The sequence below is a fragment of the Halichoerus grypus genome, chromosome 4, assembly GCF_964656455.1.
Source record: "Halichoerus grypus chromosome 4, mHalGry1.hap1.1, whole genome shotgun sequence".
In the NCBI taxonomy this organism is placed as follows: domain Eukaryota; kingdom Metazoa; phylum Chordata; class Mammalia; order Carnivora; family Phocidae; genus Halichoerus; species Halichoerus grypus.
In genome coordinates, this window is record NC_135715.1 from 134,429,333 (window position 1) to 134,444,762 (window position 15,430).

Here is a 15,430-nt window from a genome sequence, read left to right on the forward strand (position 1 = left end):
AAAAGAAGGGCGTGCAGCTCAACATAAAATGTGTTAGTTACTTAATATTATATACTGAAAAATTATTTTACAAAGATACTTGGGATTGGGGACATTTATGGTAAAATTTAACCAGAAGATGGCAGTGATGATCCTCCTATACTCCTGCAATGGTAATCAAAATGTTTTACAAATGTAATAGCATGAAATGTGCACGTTCAGCTGTTGATATATAATGTTAAGAGTGATGATTTAGGGGAAAGCATTTGCTGTTTGTTTTATATACTATGAAAAATGTGTATTTTTCTATAAGAAGGGATTAAGAATATTTTGGGTGTCTGTATCTTTGTCTGTACACTTCAGTTTTTTCTGAATACTGGGGTAAGGAAGTTATCATAAGTCTTGCCTTGTTTAAGTTGCATGCATCATTTTATGTTATGCATCATGTCTAGAAGGCATGCTGTTTTATGGCCTGTTTGCATTTTTCACCCAAATTGCTGGAAACTAATGGACATTTTAAAGGAGCCATTCCTTTAGCTGTGGTCATTTTCTCTAAATTGGCCAAGGGGAAAAAGAAATCATTTAAGGCATTAATTTCTGAAATAAAAATTGTTAGACAAAAATTAACATTTTAAAATAAATCTCAGAAAACCAAGGGTAAATGACTTGAAGGATATTTCAGAGTTTTGATTTTTGACAAGTAATATTTATAATCTGGTGATCTTAAAAGTGAGAAGTTAGAAAGGTGGGGGGAAGGAATGCTCTCCTTTGAAAATAAGTACCCATATTTGGTGTTGGCTGGGATGAAGATGCATCCTTTCATAATCTTGCTTTTTTTTAAATATAAAACCCAAATGCATTTTGCCAGAGAAATTGCATGAGTCTTCAGCATGCATTGTTAACTTTGTCTTTCTCCTCTTTTTTCTACTATTCATTTTCATTCATGTATTTTTGTTTTTTGGTTTGCCATTTTTTCTTTTTTGTTAATTACTTCATGTTAAATTACTTTTGAAACGTCATAAGCTGAGCAACCTCTCCGTGTAGTAACAGCGGATACCTGTCTATTTCACTATTTAGTCCCTCCTCCTATGTCTCCATCCTCCAAATCTGTGAGCACACCAAGTGAAGCTGGTAGCCAAGACTCTGGAGATGGCGCAGTGGGATCTAGGTACAGTAAATTTCTTTTAATAGTTTAATGATAGAATGTATTTAGTGCCTACATGCTGTTGATGCTTTAGAGGAACTCTAAATAGTTATGTTAAAATTAACATTTTGAAATCTAAGTGGCATAGAAATTATTTGTTTTAAATTGGGGGAATTTTTTTAATAGTATTTTAACTGTCCCTCTTGATTAATTTAGACTCAATAGTTAACTGATTTCACACTAATTATTTTATATTAAAATAAAGAGATTAATTTAATTTTTTTCTGTTTAAGCATACTTCACAGGTTATTGTGTAAATGTTCTGTATGTATAATATAATATAAACAATGTAAGTAGTGTGTAAATAGTGTATGATAGTATAAAATAGTATAAATATAGTATAAAATAGTTTATAAATAATGTAAAACCTCTGTTGTGCTTAATTGTCCATTCAGTAATTGAAAATCTAAACAATTCAGGTAAGCACTTCAATTGTGTTCTATTGAGTCACTAGTTCTAATTAAAATAGAAAATAATAGTGCATAAAATATCAAATAGAGATAACTGCTAAGGAAACAGGAATGTTTACTGTCTTGAGGGCATTATGCTAAATGAAATAAGTCAGAGAAAGACAAATACTGAATTATGTCACTTATGTGTGGAATGTAAAAAAAAAATACCCCAAAACCCAAAGAAATCCAAGCTCATAGATACAGAGAACAGATTGGTGGTTGCCAGAGGTGGGGGATAGGAAATGGTCAAAATGGGTGAAGAGTTTCAGAAGGTACAAACTTCTAGTTATAAAATAAGTAAGTCATGGGGATGTAATGTGTACAGCATGGCGACTACAGTTGATAATACTATATTGCATATTTGAAGATTGCTGAGAGAGTAGATCTTAAAAGTTCTTATCACAAGAAAAAAATATGTTTGTTAACTGTATATGCTGACACATGTTAACTAGAATTGTGGTGATCTTTTCACAGTATATATAAATATCAAATCATTACTTTGTACACCTGAAAGTAATATAGTGTTATATGTTAATTATACCTCACTTAAAAAAAATGTTTTCTGCCTAGTTTTCCCATACTCATGTCTTCCTTGTAAAACTGTATTTCATATTTGTTTTAGGATCCTGTACACATGTTGGGACTTGCTTTCCAAAAGTTCAGTAAGATTTCAGCCTCTCTCCAAAGATTGTCTTGGGGAAAGTACTTTTACTTATTCCTCTTTGTCACACACACACACACACACAATAACAGCAAGTCTTTTAAAAACAGCATCATACTGTTTGACTCCTTGTGTCAGCTGAAATGAGATTAAACATAGTTAAAGTCTTTATTCAGAATCCTTATTTTGGGCAGGAAGTTAAATGTCCTCCTCAGAAAAATATCTTAACATACCTTAATATCTTAACATACCTCTTAATAAGAAATAAACTTGAGAAGTCTCATCTTCTTTGTGTCTAAGTTCCTCTGATTGAAGTTATAAATAAGTAATGAGTATCTAAAAGACAGGCAAGAAAAAAGCAAGGAAGCTATATAATAAACTCGATATTTTAATCAATTCCTGCATAATCAGGTTATCATTAACAATTAGAAGACAAAAAAGTCTCACCAGTTTGGATTTGAGATGTGTTTTCCAAAACTGTTTTATAAATAGAACCAAAATTGCAAATCTAAGCTGTACTGTCATTGGAAGTAAATAATAAAACCATCATTTAAGAAAAATCAAAACTTTTTTTTTAGAAATAATAGTACCTTATAAAATAGTATATATTCTAGATTAAAGGCTAAATTTATTTAGTCTGAACTCATTTTTAAGACTAAATTTGTTTCATACTTCATGCTTCTCTATTTTTGTACAAATATGTTAATATTCCTCTGCTAATAAGCTAGTGGTGCTTTCAAGAGAAGGCTTCTTTTCCCCTTCTACAGCTTTACTGTAGTACAAATATTTACCCAAACAAAGAATTATTATATTTATTAAATTTATTTGTATTATAAATTACTTTTATGTAGATATTGTACTGTGTTCATTCTGAACTCTGTGTTCTTGATTTTGAGTAGTAGAAAGATTATTTTAAATGTTGCATTAGCAAGTTTGCTTTCAAAACTATGTAACATCTACTTGACTTTGTTCTTTTTTTGAAGATTATTTATTTGAGAGAGAGAGAGAGGGAGAGAGGGAGTGCAAGTGGGGGGGAAGGGTCAGAGGGAGAGAAACTGAAGCAGACTCCCCACTGAGTGCAGAGCCCTGTCATGAGGCTTGATCCCATGACACCTGAGATCATGACCTGAGCCAAAACCAATAGTTGGATGCCCAACCAACTCAGCCATCCAGGCACTCCCATCTACCTGGTTTTTGAAATTAATGTGAATTAGAACATGTCCTTCTGAGTTTCATTGGGAAACCTAGAGTTTATTAGAGACCCATTGAAATATTGTGAATTGGTACAGGGAGTAAATACTGTTAAGAAAAATATTTATTTGTATGTAGAACACATATTCATCAAATTGCCAATTTAATGTTAAATACTATATAGATTACCACAGAAAATGAAATATTCATGGTCCTTGTCTTCATGGAACTTATATTCTAGTGATTACATCATTAATTTAAAGATACTATTCACTGTACTGAAAAGTTCCAAGCTAACTTGTGTTTGTTTAAGTTTAAAGTATAAATTTTTAATGATAAGTTATAAAACAAGAAAACAGGTACTTAAATATCTTCAGGGGTTTGTTCTTATTAGAGAATGAATGTAAAATTTAGTTTCTTCTCAGTTTAACAGGAGAGCAAAAAATACTCCTCTTTTTGAATGAGATGACCTTGTATCTTTAATCTTACTACATACATTGTCTCCTTTGAGAGCACAGACTTGGTTTTAATCATTAATTTTCAAGAAGGCTGCATATGTTCTTTTTTGTGTATATATGTATACATACAAGAGTAAAAACTATGAGTTCTACTACATCATCTCCAGATTGCATAGTAGAGAGATAATTAATCTGGTTGATTAATTGGTGCTATTGGCAGTGAAATAATAGCATTTCTAAATATATGGCTTTTGAAAAGTATACTAAGATCTGAGAATGAAACTGAATGAACTTGAATTGAGCAGGCATGTTGGTAATGAAAGAATGAAGAGAATATGAAGAAATATCACAGGAAAATACATGAAGATGTGTGGGATGTATGAACCTACACACTCAACTCTGTTAACTGGGCAAGACAGTCCAAGATTAGTACACTCAAGGAGTAGGAAAAGATATATTAGACATTACCAAATATGGTATCAAGACATATCTGAATGCCAAAAATTTCTATTGGGCCTGGTTGTAATTTATGAGTAAATGTTCAAAGGCCGTGAAAAGTGATATCTCTCTAACTCTGCAGATTTGGAGTTGAATTTCATTAAGTTTCTAGTTCTCTTTCTCAGTCATTTCTGTTATCTCTACAGTTTAGCTGACAGTTTCTCAATTGGGTAATCCATGTTTCTTCCTTTTTCCATTCTTGATCAGTTTATCTCTCAGGCTTTTGGATTATATTGGAATTTTACTTTATGTGTCTGCTGATGCCTTTAATAAACATGATTCTGTATGTTGTGCAGTGTATTTTCAGTACTGGCTATATTTTTAGGTAAAGTTTTGCTTAATTTTTTTTTAAGATTTTATTTATTTATTTATTTATTTATTTATTTATTTATTTATTTATTTGACAGTAAGAGAGAGACAGCGAGAGGGGGAACACAAGCAGGGGGAGTGGGAAAGGGAGAAGCAGGCTTCCTGCCAAGCAGGGAGCCCGATACGGGCCCGATCCCAGGAACCCTGCGATCATGACCTGAGCTGAAGGCAGACGCTTAACAACTGAGCCACCCAGGAGCCCCTGCTTAATTTTAGGCTTAAATGACATCCTCAACAAGGAGCTGTAGGTCACTGATAACAGCTATACCTCTCATATAATGTAAAGGCTGGGGACAGAACATTAGTTGGAGAGCACCCAATAGAACCCCTTCTGATTTAACAAAGCCTAAGTTTGTTGCTGTTCATTGCTTAGTACAAAGTAGATCTTCAGAGTGACCTTTTCTTTGCATACACACAATCCTGTTTAAATCCCCAAGTGTTTCTTTATATTTTTAATATGAAGAATTTGTCTAGTTCAATTCATCTGAGTGTTTTTATTGATAAATTGTATAGACAGGTAAAATATAGAAATCATTTGTTGTATTTAAATATTGTAGCTGTTTTAGTTGTTTGTTATGACTTATGTAAGTGAGTATATATATAACCAAAAATAGTAGTACTGAATATATTGTGCTTAACTTTTTAATAGAAACTATGAGTATCATACAGTACTGTACATAATTATCTTATATACTGCTACCTTGTAAGCATGCCCATGTGATAAAGTACCTTTTGTTCTAGTCATACAAGATTTGGCTTAAGTGGAAAAGATCCTATGTAAGTTATTTACCCAGTAGGCAAGGCTAAAACACAACCAAATATTTATTTAGAATTGATACTCTCTAGAAGTTTAGTTAATTTAGTTAAGTCCTTTGAACATAAAATATTTTTCCTGGGAAAATTTATTTTTTCCTAGAGACAGAAATCTTTAGTTGTTTTCTAAAGCAGATGACATGTAAGCCCAAGGCAGTGCTTAACCCATAAATTACATAGGGGTCACATTTTGGAAACTTTAGCTTTTTTGAATCCCAGTGGAATAGTCTTTGGTTTTCTTACCAAAAGGCTTATGTGTTGATTCGTTTCCTTTACCAATATGACAATTTACTGCACACATTTAGTGCTTTGGGCAAGATTATAATATGTTAACTAAGATGTTTTTAATAATGCTTTTTTAATTAAGAAAATTAAAATTTTAGCTATTTTTATAGCCTAGCTTGTTATCCAAAAATAATATATTATTTGGGTTGTTGGATGCTTTGGCTGTTCTTGTCCATTATTAGGCAATATTAGTTTCCTGTAATCTGAAAATACTGTTCTTAACTAATCTGGGTTGTATGTTTGCATCTTTAATCACCTTCTGCTTATGACATGCACGAGAGCATTGAATGATACCTGGTGTTTTTTTCTACTAACCAGAACATGCGGTTTTTAATTGTGAACAGTATTTTAGCTTTACCTATTCATAGAATGTATTTGCTTGACTAACTTATGGCCTTTTTTGCTAATGCTTCATGGTTGTCCTACAACCGTTTAGGACGCTGCATTGGGATACAGATCCATCAGTTCTTCAGCTTCACTCAGATTCCGATTTGGGGTATTGAATAGATTTTTTACCTTCCCTCTTTTATAATTAATTTGATTCTTTGTGAAATTGTCCTAATTTTATTTAAGTTTCTAATGTACATTATACAGTTAGGAAAAGCAAAAGAGTTAATATTTTACTGTGACACCTCATTTATCCGCTATCATTAGTGAAAGAAATATTTTATGTATCTGATTTTCTAGGTTCCCTGAGTTTACCCATTTAAGTGTCCAGAGTCCTTTGATTATGTCTGTATTTTTGATGTGAAATTTTCTAAGCTGTATTACAAACTTCCCAGACTTTTTCTGATACGTATTCTACATATAATTGAACCTTTTCTGAGTTACTTGATATAAATATTAATTTATTTTCCTATATTAAAATTTCCTGATGATTTCTAAGGTTTTTAAGAGGAACAGAGCTGTTGGTCATCTACACTATGGCCCCAGATTGCTATTGATTTATTCTTTAATTCATTTATTCACTCATTTATTTTTTCTAGTCTCCAATGCAAATTATGTTTGTTGCTGCCATTGTGCCTTACTCAGATAGTAATTTGGTAATTTGTACCTTCTAAATCATGTGACCAACACCTTTTGGAATTATGTCTAAAGTAAGAGTAAATAAGCCTTAAATTAGGGCACATAAGAAAAGTATATGAGCTTCTTGTACATTAACGGGAAGCTTCTCTGTTGGCTGCCCTGAGACTCCCCCCACCCCTAGTTGCTTCTTTATTCTCAGGAAAAGTGGCTTTTAGATAAGTGAGATATTACTTCCCTACCCTTCTACCCCTAAATCTTAGAGTATTTTGTTTGTTTGTTCTAATGTGATTTTTGTCTAATTAGACCCTATATGCAGCCAAGTTAGTAACTTATTCTTAATGTTCTTGGCTTGGCCTTTTTTTCCCAGATATGTGAGTGATTTACTTTTTAAGTAGTTTGTATCTTAAAATTCAGAATACAGTGTTTCTTATTTTAAATTTTATTCCTAGAATACGAGATTACTTCAAATCTGCTTAAGTTTTCCCATTTAATTCTTTGATTATGCACCTCTTTTTCTCTTTAAAGCTAAGATATTCCTAAAGTGGAAAACACATTAAAATTTATTATAGCCCACATTTGGGACCTTAGAGAAAACTAACCCATTTAGTGTACTAATTTTATTATACTTTTTTGTATAGGATTTTGAAAATGTTTTATAAGAAAATAGTTATTATTACATATATGTATATATTTCAGGTATCCTGCTTGATATTCTAAAGTTACAGCAATGCTTTTATTAGATATCCTTTTAAGACAGTCTTATAATTGAGAACTTCTTTGGGAGCTTGGAAGCATACTGTATTATTTGATTGAGCATTTAGATATCTAATAAATCAAGAAAAGATCCTCCATATATCTAATAAAAGATATTTTTCTTTTGATCCATTTTCCTCAGCTATAATTCTTTTCTTCTGTTTGTCAAAAAAGAATGTATTCCCTCTATTTAAAACAGAAGTGACTTTAATAGTTTTATTGTATTCAAAATATCTGTTGCTTTAATCCAGGTGTAGAATATCTGCATTGTAGTTTGTCCGTATATGAATCAAGGACAGTACTGACCATGCAGAGATTAGAGATTTAAAAGTTTAAATATTTCATTTTAAAATCTAAATTGACTGTATGATTCTCAATTTCTGCAAAGTATAAGTAGAAAAAAGGTTTTCAACAGAAACTTATTTTTCATTCTTAAAGTTTAAGTCTCCTAATGGTGAAGGAAACTAAACGTGGTCTGAGATCCATGTATCTGCCTCTTCAAAAAAGTTTGGAATCAATATCCCTTCTAAGAAGTGTTCTCATAACCAACCATATTTAGTAGTCCACTCTGAAATTCCTATCCTCCTAGTCTATTATTACCCACACATTTGCTCTAAGAAACTAAATTATTTGCCTTTTTAAAGTGAAAAACAAACATCTTGAATGATTCAGAAATATCTTTTGTTTTTGCTATCTTCTAAATTCTTTTGTTAAAATAAAGCCAATTCATTGTTCATCTAAAATTTCTTGAATAAAACAGGGATTTAAATTACAATGTTGGATACACAATGTTTAATTCTTAATTTTCCAAAAAACATGGTTTGATGTAGTTAAAATGTCTCATTTGTTGTATTTAAAAACATTTGTCTTCACTTTATTTAGACGAGGACCTATTAAACTTGGAATGGCTAAAATTACACAAGTTGACTTTCCTCCTCGAGAAATCGTCACATATACAAAGGAAACTCAGACTCCAGTTATGGCTCAACCCAAAGAAGGTGAATATCTATCCTTAATATGATGATCATTAAATTCCCATATTGAATAAATAGATTCTTTTTTTTATCTTTCTTTTTTGTTTTTTGGCATATATTCTAAGGGAAACATCCTAAAACTAATGCTTTAAGGTTTCTGTATTGATGTATTTGTTTCTTAGAGTTTTAAACCTTTTTCTTTTAGAAGTTAATAAAAGTATAAACTGTATATATGGTTTTTAATTTTGTTGACATAAGCTTAAATTTTTAATCTTCATTTTGTCATTGATATGTGATGCTTTAGAATCAGAAAAGCTTAGGAATGATCTATTTCTCTGTCACTGAGCACAATCCTTCCTAAAAGAATGTATCACACAGTAAATGAAACCATGTAAATTATTTTCTTTAGAGCATATGATATTCTGATATGCTGTCGTTGTTATCCATATTAATGAACACATCTAGACCTAATTCTAAAACTTTTGCTTTTATGATCTAAGGGCTCTATTATGTTGATTTCATAAGCAGCCTTTAATTTGTGTGTAATAGAGAGATGTATACACAGACATTATATTGGATGTCGAGTCTTTTTATTCTTTTTTTTTTTTTTTTAAGATTTATTTATTTATTTTAGAGAGAGAGAGGAGGAGCAGGGGCCTAGGGCAAGGGAGAGAGAGAATCCTCAAGCAGTTTCCCTGCTGAGTGCAGACCCTGACGTGAGGCTTGATCCCAGGACCCTGAGATCATAACCTGAGCTGAAATCAAGAGTTGGCCACTTAACTGACTGAGCCACCCAGGCGCCCCAGGAGTCTTTTAATTTTTTTTTTTTTAAGATTTTATTTATTTATTTGACAGAGAGAGACACAGCAAGAGAGGGAACACAAGCAGGGGGAGTGGGAGAGAAGGAGAAGCAGGCTTCCCGCTGAGCAGGGAGCCCGAAGCGGGGATCGATCCCAGGACCTTGAGATCATGACCTGAGCTGAAGGAAGATGCTTAACGACTGAGCCACCCAGGCACCCCAGGTCTTTTTTTTTTTTTTTTAATTTTTTTTCTTAAGATTTTATTTATTTATTTGAGAGAGAGAGAGCACCATTGGAGAGAGGGGCAAAGGGAGAGGGAAAGGGAGAAGCACACTCCTCAACTGAGCAAGGAGCCCAATGTGGGGCTCGATCCCAGGACCCTGGGATCATGACCTATGCTGAAGGCAGAAGCCTAACCGACTGAGCCACCCAGGCGCCCCGGGAACTAATTTTTAAAATCTCATCAGATAATGATTCAAGCATAAAGTTAATATGATAGTTCTTGTTTTTTCCAGTTAGGCTAATAAATTTATGTCACACATAAAAGAGATTTACATAATAGCCCTAATACAGGTCCATAGTTCCTTATCTGAAACCTTTGAAGCCACATATGTATTTGAATTCAGAATTTGTCAGATTTTAGAAAAGTTACTAGTAAAGTCTATGTACTGTAAGTAAACACTCCAGCAGCAACTTGGGCATTAATACTTTAGCAGCAGAAGATATGAATATTCAAACTAAGTAAGATAAATAATGATTATAAATAGCTTTACCTCTGGTTATGTCAAGGTTTATCACCAAATGAGCTATGGATTTTAGAGTTGTTGATATTTTGCACTGTGGTCCAATAATAAAAATTCCTTTTAGCAGTCTGTGCATAAGGAATGTTTTTCCTCTTTGGCCAGGAAAATTTATTCCTGTTTAATTATGGAATATCAAACATTAAAACTTTGTTTATCAAATATTTAAATTAATTTATTTTTAAAATTTGAGTTTCGTTACCACCTTTCTCCATTAAGGAGAATCAAAAACAATATTCATTTCAGAAAGCCCAGAAAATACAGGTAAGCAAAAAGGAGAAAAAAAAATCCTTGGAGCGCCTGGGTGGCTCAGTTAGTTAAGCATCCAACTCTTGATTTTGGCTCAAGTCATGATCTCAGGGTTGTGCGATCGAGCCCATGTCCCAGCATGGAGTCTGGTTAAGATTCTCTCTCCCTCTCTCTCTCTGTCCCTCCCGCACCCCCAAAAGAATCCTTGAAACCTTTAGCTGTTACCAAAGAAAATCTTTAAATTTTCATGTTTATATATACCTCAAAAGAAATTAGGATTATACCTATTTACAATCTATGTACTTTTTAACAACTCTCCTTTCCCTGTCCATTAAGGATGGAAGTGAAATAAATACCTTAAACTTTTCTGTTCACTTTCATCTTGTTCCCCAAAAAGAGTTGACATTATCATACATACTATTACACTTCAAAAAATTTGAGGAAATCAGGGTAACATTTTTATCCAGGTTCTTTTTTTTTTTTTTTTACTTGATCATGTGAATGTTCATTTCTGTGGATACATTTTTTTCATTCCTACTTGCTCCATTGATTGGTAAAATAGCTTTCACAGGAGGAAAATCCTCATCTTACTAGAAAAAAAGCCACTGATGGTAATCATGAGACATAAGCAACTTAAACGAAAAAAAGGAAAGATGAAGTGTTGAATTAACAGTATGGAGAATACTGCAGGATTCCATAATTTCTGGAAAATAATATTTTATTAATCAGTATATTCAGGTATTTTAATGTCTGTCTTTCTGAAGCTACATTATTATATATGTTAACTCAAAAAAGTGAGCAAAATAGCCAAAATGAGGGCACAGTGACTCATTTAAAAAGTATATTAGGCTGGTTTTCTTCATCTAATAACTTGGAGATTTATTTTTAGTTATTCCATCATACTTATGCAATGCATTTTGGATTGTTTGAAATGTAAAGCATTCTGAAGCTATTTGGGGTAATGCCTATCCTATTCAGTTTAAGTGAAGAATTCCTTTTTTTAAAAATAATTTTTTTCTAATTATTAGAGTAGTATATCATGGAGAATTTAGAAAATACAGAGAATGAAACTAGGCCACTATCTTCCATCATATACAAAAATAAATTCAAAATGGATTAAAGATTTCAATGTAAGACCTGAAACCATAAAACTCCTGGAAGAAAACATAAGCAGTAAGCTCTTTGACATCGGTCTTAGCCATACATATTTTTTTAGACCAGTTTCCTCAGGCAAGGGCACCAAAGGCTAAAATAAACAGATGGGATTACATTAAACTAAAAAGCTTTTGCGAAACCATCCACCAAACTAAAAGGCAATCTGTTGAATGGGAGAAGAACTTGGCAAATCATACACCTGAGAAGGGGTTAATATCCAAAATATATGAAGAACTTAGACAATATCAAAAAAACAACCCAATTAAAAGATGGGCAGAGGATTTGAATAGATATCTTTCCAAAGAAGGCCTACAGATGGTCAATAGACACATGAAAAGATGCTCAACATCATTAGTCATCAGGGACATGCAAGTCAAAACTATAGTGAGATATTAACCTCATACCTGTCAGATTGGGTAGTATCAAAAAGACAAAAATAACAAGATTTGGTGATGATGTAGAGAAAAGGGAACCCTTGTACACTGTTAGTGGGAATGTAAATTGGCACAGCCACTCTAGAAAAGAGTATGGAGGTTCCTCAAAAAATTAAAATGGGATCACCATACAATCCAGCAATTCCACTTCTGGATATTTATCTGAAGAAAACAATCTTCGACCAATAGTTGAAGATACGGAAGCAGCCTAAGTGTCTGTAGATAGATGAATGGGTAAAGGAGATGGAATATTACTCAGCCATAAAAAGAATAAAATATTGCCATGTGTGACAACATGGATGGATCTAGAGGGTATTATGCTAAGTGAAATAAGTCAGATAGAGAAAGACAAATACTGTATGTTTTCACCTGTATGTAGAGTCTAAAAAACAACCAAAAAAAAACCAAGCAGAACAGAAACAAGATTCATAGATATAGGAAACAAACTGTTGGTTGTTACCAGAGGGGGGGCAGACATTGGGGGTGGGTGGTGAAGGGGATTAAGAGGTACAGACTTCCAGTTATAAAATAAATAAGTCATGAGGATATAATGTACAGCATAAGGAATATATTCAATAATATTACAATAACTTTATATGGTGACAGATAACTAGACGTATTGTTAGGGTCATTTTGTCATGTATAAAAATACCAAATCTCTATGATGTATACCTGAAACTAATAGGATATTTGTGACAATTATACTTCAATTAAAAAATACAGAAAGGATATAAAGGAAATGTCATGATTCCATTGTGTAATAACCACTGTTAATATTTTGTTTCCAGTTTTCTAGAATGTATTTTTTCAAAAATTCTCTGTATATATACACACATAAATATATATATACACATATGATTTTATATCCTATTTGAAATGTGCATTTTTAATTGCTTATTTTGAGATGTGTGTAAATATTTAAATATTGACATGTAACTTATTGCCATTGAACTAATTTGAGTGTATAGCTGTATAAGACTGGCATTTTTAAAAAAATTCTTTTTCCTATTTTTATTTTGTAAGTAATTAAAAATGTGAAAGATCATGATTTGTTAGATAAGCTGATGATCCAGAAGCACAAGATAAACTCTATTCTTTCCAGTTTTAAATTATTTGGGGCAAGGCTTTTAGCATTAGCAAACTTTAGCTTCTTTGCCAGATTTTCTCTGAGTATAGAGACTGTTTCTTCTTCATTGCTGTAATGCCTGCCTGGTTGAATAGTGCCTGGCATGTAGTAAGAACATAGTATTTGGCGAAGGAATTAATTGCTTTTATCTACTAAGGAGAATGATTTTGCTTACTTGCATTGTTTATTGTCATGCATTTACTTTGGAAGTAACTACTAGGAATAGGTTATTTTCAAATGTTAATGCTACAGTATAATTATTGATGAAATTGGGTGAAAAAGTATGATTAGTCTCAGTTCTCGGTTTTAATATGACTATATCATATTCTAGTCTTTATTTGCTCTTATATCCATAAATGAAACCATTATAGATTCTCCTTAAAGCCTTCTTGAGTTCCATGTTGACAAACTATGTAGATACAAATGTGTTATTTTGTGTTCTATGTATCCCTCTGAATGCTTTGAACAAAATTGAACTTGTTAACATCTTTCAAATATATTATTTTAGCTATTCGTTTGTAATGGTTCTTCAAACTTTGTTTAAATTAATAGCTGAAAATTTTAACCACAAGGAGTGCTCACATATCAGGTACAGTGTGAAGCACTTTACATTTAATCTCTAATCCTCTCACCAAAACTATAAGAGTTAACTATAGGTTCTATTTACACATGAAGAAGGTAAAACTCAAAGAGATAGTTTATCAAGGGTCACATAGCTGGTGTAGCTATTCTAAACCAAGTCTGATTCTAAGGTGAGCTTTCTCTCTCATGCTGCCACTGAAGCAGCATTTTTGTGCTTTTATGGTACTAACCTATGATAAAAAATTCAATTTATAGTGTAATACAGTACAAGCATGGATACAGATGTATAACCGAAACAAAAGTTTTATTAAATAGCACCTCCCCTTCTCCTGTTATATTTCATTTTTTAAATGACAAATGACCATAATATGCTAAATTCATTGGTTTAGTTAGACCAGTAGTTTGAAAAACACTTCATTAAAGGATAGCGTGGTTTAATTAACTTATTTATTGGTATATCTGCATCAGGATAATATTTTATAGTAATTGTTTAAGATAAATGAATAAACAGCTTTGTTCTTTCCTAGTGCTAAATATAATTTTTCTTATCTTTACTGATCGAAGGTGAAAGTGACAAGATAAGTGAACTCAGTTTCTAATGAGTATGTCTGCGTCAGCACCACTACCTTTAAAATTTTCCTATGTGGACTAGACTTAAATGCTAATTTTTAAAGGTCCATGTTTATTCATTTGCAACCTAACAAGCATTCATGATTCTACAGTTTTATTGAGTATATGCTATATATATGAAGGCACTAGGTCATCCTTTGTTTTTTTTTTTTTAGTTATGTAAGTGAAGGAGAATGAGAAATTTATCCTGATACCATGGGGCCATCCTTAGCCTTTGAAGCTATTTATAAAAATGAGATCATTTCCTTTCTATATTATTATAATTATTTTCATGTCTAGGGCTCTTACCATTAAGTTTCTTTTCCCAATTTGTGGAAGTTTTAGAAAGAGGGAAAGAAAAACCCTGAAATTAAGGTTTTATAATGAAAACACTTTGTGCTTAACTATACTTGTACTTATCCATTGCTTTAATACAGTGGTTCTCAAACTTAGCCTGGTTGGTTTCCATTTAAGAATTATGTAACAAATTCCAAAACTCACTATGAGACAAAATTGCTGAAATTACAATTTGAGTGTAGCAGACAGTAAATTAAACTTGGGTAGGCAGTGTAATCAGTGCAGGAGTAATATGAGTTACTAAATTGAAGATAAAAATTGGTCTTAGGCTTATCTCTTATCTTTCTACCATTTTTTTTTTTAAATGGCTGAATCTTAATCTTTTAAAAAAGCAGTGGTTTTTATTCTGCCTTGTTTTTCTTTTTCACCATTCTAGCCATCTTCTTGCTTTCAAGTTTACTCTGTAAGTTGGTAGTACTGTTTCTGAACTGAGGTGCTTTGCTGTCTTAAAGCACCTACTGTGAAAGAAATTGACTAAGAACATGTGACCTCAGTCAATTTCACTCTCTGCAGGTAAAAAGCTTCTCATGGTGCCCACAGATAAACTCCTGGAAAAGTTACTTTCTTCCCTTAGCTTTTAAAAGTCTGTTAACTCTTTTGAAAATGGCATTATTTTTTATCTAGCTTTTCGGTATGGATTTTTGTTGTTGCTATT

The 15,430-nt window shown here is 32.2% G+C and overlaps 1 protein-coding gene across 13 annotated transcripts in view; it reads left to right on the forward strand.

The window, feature by feature from the left end:
- The window catches only part of DYNC1I2 (dynein cytoplasmic 1 intermediate chain 2), a 53,452-nt gene that overhangs the window by 11,290 nt on the left and 26,732 nt on the right, over window positions 1–15,430 (forward strand). For 4 of the 13 annotated variants that reach the window (XM_036067326.2, XM_036067325.2, XM_036067327.2 and 1 more), the window contains exons 4-6: window positions 1,003–1,147; window positions 6,347–6,406; window positions 8,572–8,687. In XM_036067326.2, coding sequence (XP_035923219.1) covers window positions 1,003–1,147; window positions 6,347–6,406; window positions 8,572–8,687 — 321 coding nt within the window. Of the gene's footprint in view, window positions 1–342; window positions 361–1,002; window positions 1,148–6,346; window positions 6,407–8,571; window positions 8,688–15,430 lie in introns of all 13 variants that reach the window. The other 9 variants (XM_036067329.2, XM_036067330.2, XM_036067331.2 and 6 more) reach the window with 5 other exon arrangements.